This window comes from Gigantopelta aegis, chromosome 9, assembly GCF_016097555.1.
Source record: "Gigantopelta aegis isolate Gae_Host chromosome 9, Gae_host_genome, whole genome shotgun sequence".
NCBI classification, from domain to species: domain Eukaryota; kingdom Metazoa; phylum Mollusca; class Gastropoda; order Neomphalida; family Peltospiridae; genus Gigantopelta; species Gigantopelta aegis.
This window is the reverse complement of record NC_054707.1, coordinates 14,259,425-14,271,703: the sequence shown is the minus strand read 5'-3', so window position 1 is coordinate 14,271,703 and position 12,279 is coordinate 14,259,425. Positions and strand designations below refer to the sequence as shown.

The 12,279-nt window shown below is 40.3% G+C and overlaps 1 protein-coding gene across 1 annotated transcript in view; it reads left to right on the top strand.

The window, feature by feature from the left end:
- LOC121381460 overlaps positions 1-12,279 on the top strand; it is a 35,586-nt gene that overhangs the window by 4,867 nt on the left and 18,440 nt on the right. The window contains exon 2 of the mRNA XM_041510778.1: positions 10,395-11,343. Coding sequence (XP_041366712.1) covers positions 10,395-11,343 — 949 coding nt within the window. The remainder of the gene's footprint in view (positions 1-10,394; positions 11,344-12,279) is intronic.

The window sequence follows — 12,279 nt, the reverse complement described above, 5'->3', positions numbered from 1 at the left end:
TACTACTGATCCCCAAAAGATGTCATGAATTAAAAAAAATGGAAAACGAAAACGAAAGAAGAAATACAACATAATAGGACAATATTATACAGCACGCGTAAATAGATCATTCAGGAAAAGAAACACTTTCTAAAAGTATAATAGATGTCAGTAAGATACTCCTAATAAACGCTTGCAGTAGACAGAAAACGAAACATTAAAGGGATAGTCCTAAGTTTACAACCACTGTAAAATATTTCCGAACAATAGAGTCTTTTCGATGACGCAATATACAAATTAAATACATTTTCTTATTCAAAATATCAGTGTCTGTATTTACAAGGTGTGTGCTGTTGTCCTAATGCTTGTAGTAGCACAAACCCGATTTTACCTCTCAAAAATTTCGTACGTACGAAAAAGTATATGTCACGAATTAAAGTAAAAACTGAGTGCTACAAACATTAGTATACGCCCGCAAACACATTCGATATACAGACACTGGCATTTTAAACTAGAACATGTATTTAGTATGAAATAGTAGCCGCCAACAAGGCTCTGTTATCGCAAACATCTTACAATGGCTGCAAAGTCAGGACAGTCCCTTTAAAACATATTATTTAAAGCGACACCTGGTATGTTTTGGTCTCTAAAGAACATTACCTCATATCCCAAGCAAATACGTAGATTCATACACACCGAATACATTAATAACGATTGACGTGCGCTTTTAAAATATCTAGCTATAGAAATACGTTTATGACACGCAATGTAAATAGAAGAAAATTCCTCAGCGAAGTTAAAACTAAAGTTTAGTTAATGCTGCAATACAGCGGAGTGGCAAAAGTTCTTATCGGGGTCTCTCAGAGGAAAGCTCCCACACCATGAAACTGTATTTAAATATCAGAGAGAGATCACTTGATGTGCAATGTGATATGTGATCGACCCCACTCAATGATGATCCCTCTCAAAGATGAAAACCATTTCATGGGCCCATTCGGTTATTTCTAGTATCAGCCAGTGCTCCAAAAGGCGTGGTGTGTACTATCCGGTTTGTGGGATGGGCCATGTAAAAGATCTCTAGGCGTTAATTAAATATAATAGCCCATATAGTTTTCTATGTAAACAAAAGAAGCGGAGCGGATAATTTTGTCATGATCATATACATGTACCACTAGGGTTTCGAGCATGTCCGCCCCGGATCCCGTCTCTGGATAGCCAGGGACAGGATCGGGGACAGATTTAAACAAAACAAAAAAAAAGGGGGGGGGGGGGGGGGGGGGGGGGGGGGGGGGGGGTGGGGGGGGGGGGGGGGGGGGGGAGGAGAAAAAGAAAAAAAAGGAAAAGAAAGCAGGTGACTCCAATAAATGTATCATTTGGCAGTCTACAAAAACTAATTTCTTTGTAAATTACTATAAGTTCTCATAATGTTGTGTTTTATGATTTTAAGTTTTGACTCTAAGTCACAGTCCGAGTAGCTTGTCTCTTTCTCTGTCCATCCGACTTCCATTCATCGAAATCACAGTCTGCGGGACGTGTATTCCTAGGAATTTTAACTTCGTTGGATTTTCATTCCGGGTATTCCTAGTCCACAGGACGTTCAATCCTAGTAGGTTGCTCCTAGTAAGCTGGAATTCTATTCCCAGCCGTGATGTGGGCGCGATGTAGCCCAGTGGTAAAGCGTTAGCTTGATACGCGGTCGGTCTAGGATCGATCCCCGTCGGTGGACCCATTGGGCTATTTCTCGTTCCAGCCAGTGCTCCACAACTGGCCGTGCTATGTACTATCCTTTCTGTGGAATGGTGCATGTAAAAGATCCCTTGTTGCTAATCGAAAAGAGTAGCCCATGAAGAGGCTACAGCGGGTTACCTCTCTCAATATCCGTGTGGTCCATAACCATATGTCCACGCCATATAACCGTAAATAAAATGTGTTGAGTGTGTTGTTAAATAAAACATTTCCTTCTTTCCTTCCTTCCTTCCCAGCCGTGGTGTTTGTTTGTGAGCAATCTAATTAAAATTAGCTCCACAATTACATGTGGATCTAACACCAGCCAGTTGGAGCTCATGTCCACCAATCAAAACCTTACTTGCAGAATCCTGCCAGTGATTTAAAAATAATTTGAAAACATTCCGAATTATCCTGAGGGTATACGACATGTTTCGTGTGAATTACGAATGTCTTAAAACATGTTTTATTTTATAAAATAAATAATTTGTAATGTAAAACTGAAGACTTATTTAGTTGGGGTTTTTTTTTATAAATAAATAAATAATTTTTAATGTAAAATTGAAGACTGATAACCCACCCCGTACGTATGGTTCGCTGTACTGCGGCCACTAAAATAGACTCGCCCGATATTTTTAGAATTTGTATGCTCCCAAATAACGTTATAAAAGGCGAAGTGTGATTGGTTAATATTTAAATTATTATTTACAGACGAAATGTTACCTGGACATTGGGGACTACGCAGTGTTGTTAGTTTTAAATCACTGGCAGAATTCTGCAAGTAAGGTTTTGATTGGTGGACATGAGCTCCAACTGGCTGGTGTTAGATCCACATGTAATAGTGGATCTAATTTTAATTAGATTGGTTTGTGAGATGGGTCAAATAAAAGATCTAAATAGAGTGGCCCATATAGTTTTGTATATAAAGAAGGGGGGGGGGGGGAATAAACAGTGAGCTGGAATTTTATTCCCAGTTTCATCCATTCTAACTGCGAGTAAAAACGGACTAACCTTTGCGCAGTCGAGTTAATATGTTCACATTTTAACATTCACATTAATACCTAAATCTGAATTACGTCACAACAAGATTATTGTTTAAATTGTTGTTTGATTTGAGAACGATAAAAGCAGGAACAACAACCACAGGCAATCAGATTTCATTTTAACTTGATTTTCGTACTTATATCCATTCAAGGTTCAAACATGCTGTCCTGGGCACGAATTTGTTTTATCAGAGATGTCGGTCCAACAAACACAACCAATCAGATTTTTGTTACTTCATTTTAACTTGATTTTCGTACTTATATCCATTCAAGGTTCAAGCATGCTGTCCTGGGCACGAATTTGTGTTATCAGAGATGTCAGTCCAAGAAATACATCCAATCAGATTTTTGTTACTTCATTTGACTTGATTTTCGTACTTATTTTCGTATTCAAGGTTCAAGCATGCTGTCCTGGGAACGAATTTGTGTTATCAGAGATGTCAGTCCAACAAACACATCCAATCAGAGTTTTGTTACTTCATTTTGACTTGATTTTCGTACTTATTTTCGTATTCAAGGTTCAAGCATGCTGTCCTGGGCACGAATTTGTGTTATCAGAGATGTCAGTCCAACAAATACATCCAATCAGATTTTTGTTACTTCATTTTGACTTGATTTTCGTACTAATTTTCGTATTCAAGGTGCTATCTGTAGTACCTGTATTTAGTACTGCATACGTGAATGAATGTTGTTTAATGGCACTTCAGCACAACAATAGCCGATGTGTGTTTTGTGCTGGGGTGGGTGCCACCTGTTATATATAAACGTTATGTATTAACCTGAATACCGATAACATACTGAAATATTTTTGAGTGTTAGAAAACTGCCTTTAAATGTATAAGCAACTATTTTTAAATGAATCGTTTCACTGGAACAACAGGCAGTGAATAAAGGCTTTGGGTGTGCAATTATTTAATAAGCACAACGAAAAGTGGTATATAATTAAGATCGGGTGCCTCTTGATAATGGCAAGTTAAAGTTTGTTTTGTTAACCGACACCACTAGAGAACATTGATTTATTAATCATCGGCTATTGGATGTCAAACATTTTATAATTTTGACTGCAATTAAATTCCATGTTTTCCATCGGACTCAATTTTCGATTTTTCAGAAATGCAAGTCCGGCCTGAACTTGAAATCCTAACCATTACCAGGGATTATACATGTGGGTCCTAGGACTTGTATTTTGAGATATCCTAGACCTAGGACTTGTATTCTTGAATATTCTAGACCTAGAACTTGTATTCTGAGATATCCCAGACCTAGAACTTGTATTATCAGATATCCTAGACCCAGGACTTGTATTCTTGAATATTCTAGACCCAGGACTTGTATTCTTGGATATTCTAGACCTAGGGCTTGTATTCTGAGATATCCCAGACCTAGAACTTGTATTATCAGATATCCTAGACCCAGGATTTGTATTGTGAGATATACTAGACCCAGGATTTGTATTGTGAGATATCCTAGACCCAGGACTTGTATTCTGAGATATCCTAGACCCAGGACTTATATTCTGAGATATCCTAGACCCAGGACTTGTATTCTGAGATATCCTAGACCCAGAACTTGTATTCTGAGATATCCTAGACCTAAGACTTGTATTCTGACATATTCTAGACCTAGGACTTGTATTCTGAGATACCCAGACCTAGAACTTGTATTATCAGATATCCTAGACCCAGGACTTGTATTTTGAGATATCCTAGACCTAAGACTTGTATTCTGAGATATTCTAGACCTAGGACAACTATTCTGAAATATCCTAGACCTCGGACTTGTATTCTGAGATATCCTAAACCTAGGACTTGCATTCCTAGGATACAGGTTCAGCCAGTTGACTGCTTCCTTCAGGTGCTGCGTCGCAGGATAGAACCACATCGGAGGATCCATTCAACTGATTGTTTTTTTCTTGTTCTAACTAGTGCACCACAATTGGTCAAAGGCTGTGGTATGTGCTTTCCTGTCTATGAGAAAGTGCATATAAAATATTCCTTGCTGCGTTAGGAAAAATATTGCGGGTTTCCTCTGATGACTATGTGTCAGAATTACCAAATGTTTGACATCCAATAGCCGATCCTTAATTAATCATCGTACTCTAGTGGTATCGATAAACAAAACAACTTTAACTTTTTTTATCCTAGGATACAGAGTCCGCGGGATACGTTGTATTCTATTTACGCGGACACCTACCAGCAGAGCATTAAAGCCGCATAGTCGTTTAAAGTCACTACAACACCAAGAGTAGCCAGTATTGCACTTAAAATAGTACAGACAATGAGCACAAGAAGCTTGTTTATTTGGTGGTGTATGGGATATAAAATAGAATAGAATAATATGGGGTATAGTGTCTGACACACACACAGTTCTGTCCTAATCTGGCTGGTCAGCCCCTGGCATGGTCACCACCGGAAACACAAAGGACGACGTCATCACCAAAACACACGGCTAGTAAGTCCCATTGTGACGACGGTCTATTTGTAGATGTTCTATTCACAAAGTGCCCGATACACTAAACCGGGTGTTAATCAATGTACGTACAGGCTACTCGGACTGTACTAACATCTTAGTATATTATTTTTCAGGGGCGGAAGAATGATTTTGTTTAGGAATGTGGGGTGCAACGTTTAAAAAGAGCACTTTTAGTATTTAAAAAAAGGACATTGACGTGCATTATCTATTAGGTAGTCGTCCACAAAAATATCAAGTTGACCAATATATTGTATGTGTCCCCTACTAGAAACCAGTAGATTCATTGTATTGATCTGCTAAACACTAAGCAAGCCCCACAACTACTACATCAAATTCCGTGGTATGCACTGTTCTGTCAAAGAGAAGGAAGGAAAGAAATGGTTTATTTAACGACGCACTCAACACATTTTATTTACGGTTACATAGAGTCGGACATATGGTTAAGGACCACACAGATATTGAGGGAGGAAACCCGCTGTCGCCACATCATGGGCTGGACACCTCCCCCCCCCGCTCGTGACCAACGATTTTTCGATTATGAGGTTTTGATAACGGGAATATACTTCAAATCCACCTAAAGCTATCTTCAAATATGAACATTTCCTGTCGGGAGGGGGGGGGGGGGCTTCAAAGGCTCAAGACTGGACCCCCCTGCTAAAATTCCTGGATCCGCCCCTGTTTTTATGTACCCTTTGCGTGTTCTTTTACCCCGGGTAAAAGAGCACATAGAGGGTACATAAAAAGCCATATACCCCGAGAGATGCTTCTACAACGAATTTATCTTGCCGACATATTAAACCATATAGCCAAATAATCAAAATAACGCCAGACAATAATTGCTAACAATTTATTAAAGGGACACACCCTAGTTACGGCTAGTTGTTAACCATTACGGCGTTGTTTTTCGCTATTAAACCCATTTTTTCACAAATACAATTGCACATTACTTACCGTTTATTATTTAGAATATACATTTCCATTCACCTGAAGTGTTTTTTGGTAGTCCTGGTAATCCTGGTGTTTGTAATACCACAAAATGCATTTTTCGTATTTCTGAAAAACGTACGCACGTTTGAGAAAAAACCGTTGAGCAGATAAGGTCTAATCTATTTTTAGACGGGATATTTCCATTTCAATGTCACAGACGTTGGTATTCCACGTGACCGCTATCATTTTGGTTCGGTTTGTTTTCTCGTGCACGGTTCGCGCAATCAACATCCGATTTGTTGTTGTTCATTTGTGAGATTTTTCTTCACAGTTCGTGAACATTTTCAGTAACAATAAAGTTCAGACAAGTAAGTATCTCAATACAAAACATTACAAACCCTTAAAACCAATACTTTTACTAAGTCCTACGATATCTGGAGAGGGAATACAACCAGGACAAACAGTTGGAACATGTCCAGGAGAGGTGAAAAGAACGCACCCCAAGTCTGTGAAATTTGTCGTGACGTAGGAATCGTTGTGCTTCGAGCGACATCTACCGGTGACATCAGAATACAAACTTTCAAAATTATTTCAAGCAATTGGTATTTATCGATATAAAACCTGCTTTTTCACTCCATTTGATAAAAACGTGATCTAAGTGTGTTACAGGTTTGTAGATTAACCAAATTATAATTTATTTTCGCTGGATGGAACTAGGGTGTGCGGCTTTAACGGAGCCGTACCACGTGGACGCGAACGAAACCACTTGCCAGTGACGAAAAATAGTTGTTGTTTTTTATCAGAAATGTATGTAGTAAAAAAATTAAAATATTAAAAATAAAAACCAAAAAACCCCCAAAAAACCCAACTGTTGCTAATCGCGCATTAATACAATAACACCACGGCCGTAATTAGGTGGCCGAGTTCAACATTGCAGCTTTTAAAAGTATTGAAATAGTGTATTTTATAGTATAAATACAATTAATTATGTATACTTGATTGATTATCAATACTATGTATAATCTGATTATTGCTTTAGCATTAATTGGGGTGGCTGGAAACTGTTGGAAATTACAGACGGGGTATAAGAGAATTTGGCTCCGCCCACAGGGGTATAAGGGATTTGTCCAACGGCAAACAACCAATGAGATTAAAGAATTTTACATGAAGGCGAGATAATGTCATTTAATACTTTAATAATAAAAATTTCCAAACAAAAACAAAAATCCAACAACAAACACATATGTTTTAACCAATTGTACGACGGACAGTTGATCGGTAGATGGACACTGATTATTGATGATGAAATTCCAACTAGAAAGAAAGAAAGAAATGTTTTATTTAACGACGCACTCAACACATTTTATTTACGGTTATATGGCGTCAGGCATATGGTTAAGGACCACACAGATATTGAGAGAGGAAACCCGCCGTCGCCACTTCATGGGCTACTATTTTCGATTAGCAGCAAGGGATCTTTTATATGCACCATCTCACAGACAGGGTAGTACATACCACGGCCTTTGATATACTAGTCGTGGTGCACTGGCTGGAACGAGAAATAGCCCAATGGGCCCACCGACGGGGATCGATCCCACATCGAGCGAGCGCTTTACCACTGGGCTACATCCCGCCCCTAAATTCCAATTAATTCACAGTACTAAATAGTATAGTCCTAACAGCCGTTCATTAAAAAAACAAAACAAACTGTGCTAGAATGTCATTTAAACAAAATTAAAATTATGTGCTGGGGTGTCGTTAAAAATACTTCGGGTAAGCTTTTATAACATTGAAATCAAACATTCTTTCTTCTTCTTGAATTCATTTGAACTAATTAATCATCGTCTATTGTATGGCAGACATTTGATAATTCTGACATAATTGTCAGTTAGGTATGTTTTGTTTAACGATAACACTAGACTTCCTTGAATATTAATCATTGGCTGTTTTACGTCGTTTTCAGAAGATATTCACAACCGTTTACCAATAGCAGCAAGGTATCTTTATGTAGGTGGGGACAGGACGTAACCCAGTGGTAAAGCGTTCGCTTGATGCGCGGTTGGTTTGGGATCGATTCCCGTGGGTGGGCCCATTGGGCTATTTCTCGCTCCAGCCAGTGCACCACAACTGGTATATCAGAGGCCGTGATATGTGTTATCCTGACTGTGGGATGGTGCATATAAAAGATCCCTTGATGCTAATCGAAAATAGTAGCCCACGAAGAGGCGACAGCGGGTTTCCTCTCTCAATATCTGTGTGGTCCTTAACCATATGTCCGACGCCATCTAAGCGTAAATAAAATGTGTTGAGTGCGTCGTTAAATAAAACATTTCCTTCCTTCTTTACTTTATGTAGACCGCTATACTTTTCCCTTACCGGCCTAGGTGGCGTCGTGGTGAGGCCATCGGTCTACAGGCTGGTAGGTACTTGGTTCGGATCTCAGTCGAGACATGGGATTTTTAATCCAGATACCGACTCCAAACCCAGAGTGAGTGCTCCGCAAGGCTCAATGGGTAGGTGTAAACCATTTCCACCGACCAGTGATCCATAACTGGTTCAACAAAGGCCATGGTTTGTGCTATTCTGCCTGTGGAAATAAAAGATCCCTTGCTGTCTGTCGTAAACGAGAAGCCTATGTGGTTTCCTCTAAAAACAGTGTCAGAATGACCATATGTTTGACGTCCAATAGCCGATGATAAGATAAAAAATCAATGTGCTCTAGTGGCGTCGATAAATAAAAGAAATTTTACTTTACTTTACTTTTCTTTCCCCTAAGATAAAGCAACATATACCAGTCGAATGGCACTGTTTAAAACAGAAAAACTCCCATTGTGTTTGCCGAGCATATCAGGCGAGCGCTCTACCGTGTTCTAAATCTCGCCCATATCGGTGACAGATGACGTCGGAGGAATGTGGTTCATTCAAGTAAACACTGGTGGAAACCGGTTCTGCATCGCTACACACCAGTTATCCATCTTGTAACCCTTTACAGCGCCAGTTGACGGACACATTCTGTGGTGTAACCATTACTAGAAATAAAACGTACAGTGCACGGTCGTACCTGTCCTAAAATGACTGGGGGTGCAGTAAAATTAATCTGGGCACAATGAAACCTTTTAGAATTTTTTTTAATTAAATTTTATAAATTTAATACATATATACGTATATAGGGTGGGTTGCCCCCGTCGCCCTTAATATAGGGCCCTCTTCAGCTGGACAAAAACAGTCTGTTTACTGCTCCCCGTTCCCCAGCCCATCGGACGAAGAAATACAGCAGTGAAAAGAACATATTTAATTATTGTACACTTCAACAACGCCATTTATGTTGTATATTATTTCCGTTTTGGAATCATTATTTAGTTCTGAATCTTATGCTACCCGAAATGATCAAACGCACGAGTGCGTTTAAAGCCATGTTTAACTACATTGTATTAGATTATTCGACCTTGTTGTATTATCTTAATTTAAAAATTCAACGGAACGATCATATCAAAGTTGGAATTTTAAAAGAAGCATGCTCAAAATACTTAGTCTATTAAACAGTATGTTCAACTTGCATCTACGAATATATGACGTAATATAAAGGACGAGAGAGGCAAATTCACGTTTTTCTCAGTTTTGTCTCTTAACTAATACTCATCATATTCTTGATTCACTGATTCTTGATTCATTTTAGTTAGAAGGTATTAAATACCTTCTAACTAAAATTAATCAATAATATAACGTATGTTAGGATAATTTAGATGAGGTTTCCCCTCTAGTTCTCTATATTTCCTTTTCTACTTAATGTTCGTAATGTATGCTCTAATTTAATTTATTGTATCCAATTGAATTATTGTATGAATATTGTGCATTATGAATCCATCTGTTATATTAATTATTGACACTGCTCAAATAATGTTGCTTTGCATGCAAAATAAGTTTCACCTCTTATTCTATGCTAGACATTAATATTAACAATCAAGTGAAAAATAATTGTTGTTTTTCTCCTGTGTTCTAGGGACACCGGTGAATTTCCTTCCTGTTCGTGATGATGGCCTACCGCTTTTATTCTCCCACCAGCCCTTATTTAATCTTCCTCATAGTTAATAGTGATGTGAAAATTTCTCTGTTTTCCAGATATACGGGTAAATTTCCTTTGTGTTCGTGATGTTGGCTTACCGCTTTTATTCTTTCACTAGCCCTTATTCAACCATTCACATTATAGTTAAGTCATTTTAAATTGAACCAGTTTCTTCTGTTTTTCAGGTATACGGGTGGATTTCCCTCGTGTTCGTCATGGTGGCCATCTTCTCCTTCTGCGCAGCCACACACACGTTCTTCCGGGTTCCCGTCCCTCAGTCAGTCGTCATCAACAGCACCGTGGTTAACGGCAGCAACCTGACCGACTCCGACGACAACAACAACAACACGACGACGACGACGACATTTGAAGAGATCACGGTGGAGGGCAACTCGACGTTGACAAAGCCGCACGAAGCGCTGGTGGTGGTCGACATCGTGTGTCTAGTCTTCTTCAGCGTGGAGTACCTCCTGAGAATGCTGTGCGCGCCCAGACTGTTCCGGTTCCTCCGATCACCTCTCTCCATCGTCGATCTCCTGGCCATCCTTCCGGACTACGTGGAGCTGATCGCCAAAGCCATCGATCCATCCTCCGTGGAGGCCGGCTCGTTCGTGGACTTCATGCCCTTGCTGAGGCTGATGCGGGCGTTCCGGATCTTCCGTCTGATCCGACACATCTCTGGCCTGTGGATCCTCTTCTACACCCTGAAGGCGAGCCGCAAGGAGCTGTTCATGATGCTGGTCTTCCTGCTGGTCGGGATGCTGCTGTGCGCCTCGCTCATGTACTACGTGGACGACAAGGAGACCTTCACCAGCATCCCGCACTCCTTCTGGTGGGCCATCGTCACCATGACGACCGTCGGCTACGGCGACATGTACCCGACGCGACCGTTCGGTTACCTGGTTGGATCGTGCACGGCTGTGTTCGGCGTTCTCATGCTCGGCTTCACGATCCCGGCCCTCGTCAACAACTTCGCCGTGTACTACCAGCATCTAGAGTTCGCGCAGGAGAAGGAGAGGATCATAAACGAACGGCTGGCCGAGGCAAAACTCAAAGTTTCCGAAACCAAACCAAAACCGCCCAATGGAAACCTGTCAGCAGACTCCGTCGAACATCTACCGCTGGCCTCGTCACGTCTTTAGTGACGACACAAGTCTGTAGTGACGTGACACGTCTGTAGTGACGTCACAATTCTGTGGTGACAGTACAAGTCTGTAGTGCCGTCACAAGTATGTAGTGGCGTCACAAGTCTAGTGACGTCACAAGTATGTAGTGACGTTACTAGTCTGTGGTGACGATACAAGTCTGTAGTGACGTCACAAGTCTAGTGGCGTCACACGTCTATAGTGACGTCGTAACGTCATGTGCACGTTTGTAGTCGCGTCCAGGGTATTTGGTCAATTTTATTTCTAGATACTACCTAGGGCCTTCACGAATCCAAGACATTGGACTCGAGTACTTAAGAGTCAAACTCGACACTAGATGACAATGAGACTTAGGAATAAAGTAAAATAGCATTATGCATTTTAATTCCAGCGCTGAACATGGATGCCAAATCATGCTATTTTATTGCATTCCACACATTCTCATAGCCCTATAATGTAACCGGCGACAAGCATATGACAAAATGACGTAAAACTATAATTAAATGAGTGCTCTTCCTGGTACGGATAATCGAGTCCTGTGAACGGACTCGAGTCTTGTTAAACTCGGCCCGTGCCCGAGTACTTGAGTACTCGTGGAGACCCTAATACTACCAGTGTCCAATGAATCAGTAAACTGAAATTTGTATAAATACTACGTTAAATGTTCCCCATCCACACCACAAATAGGGCGGGAACCAATAAGTTCACCAACGGGCTCAGGCGACGCCCATATACCGTATCGGTATTGATACAAGCAATCAAACAGACTTAGTCTGATGGTATGTTTTGCTAAGTTAGCAATCTTAAAAGATGAACGATTATGTATAGCTGAATGATAGTGCTGCCATCACACCCCACCCCACCCACCCATCTTTAACTAAAATACTGTCGTTATTGAAGTAAGATCGCTAAAGAAATGGACTAC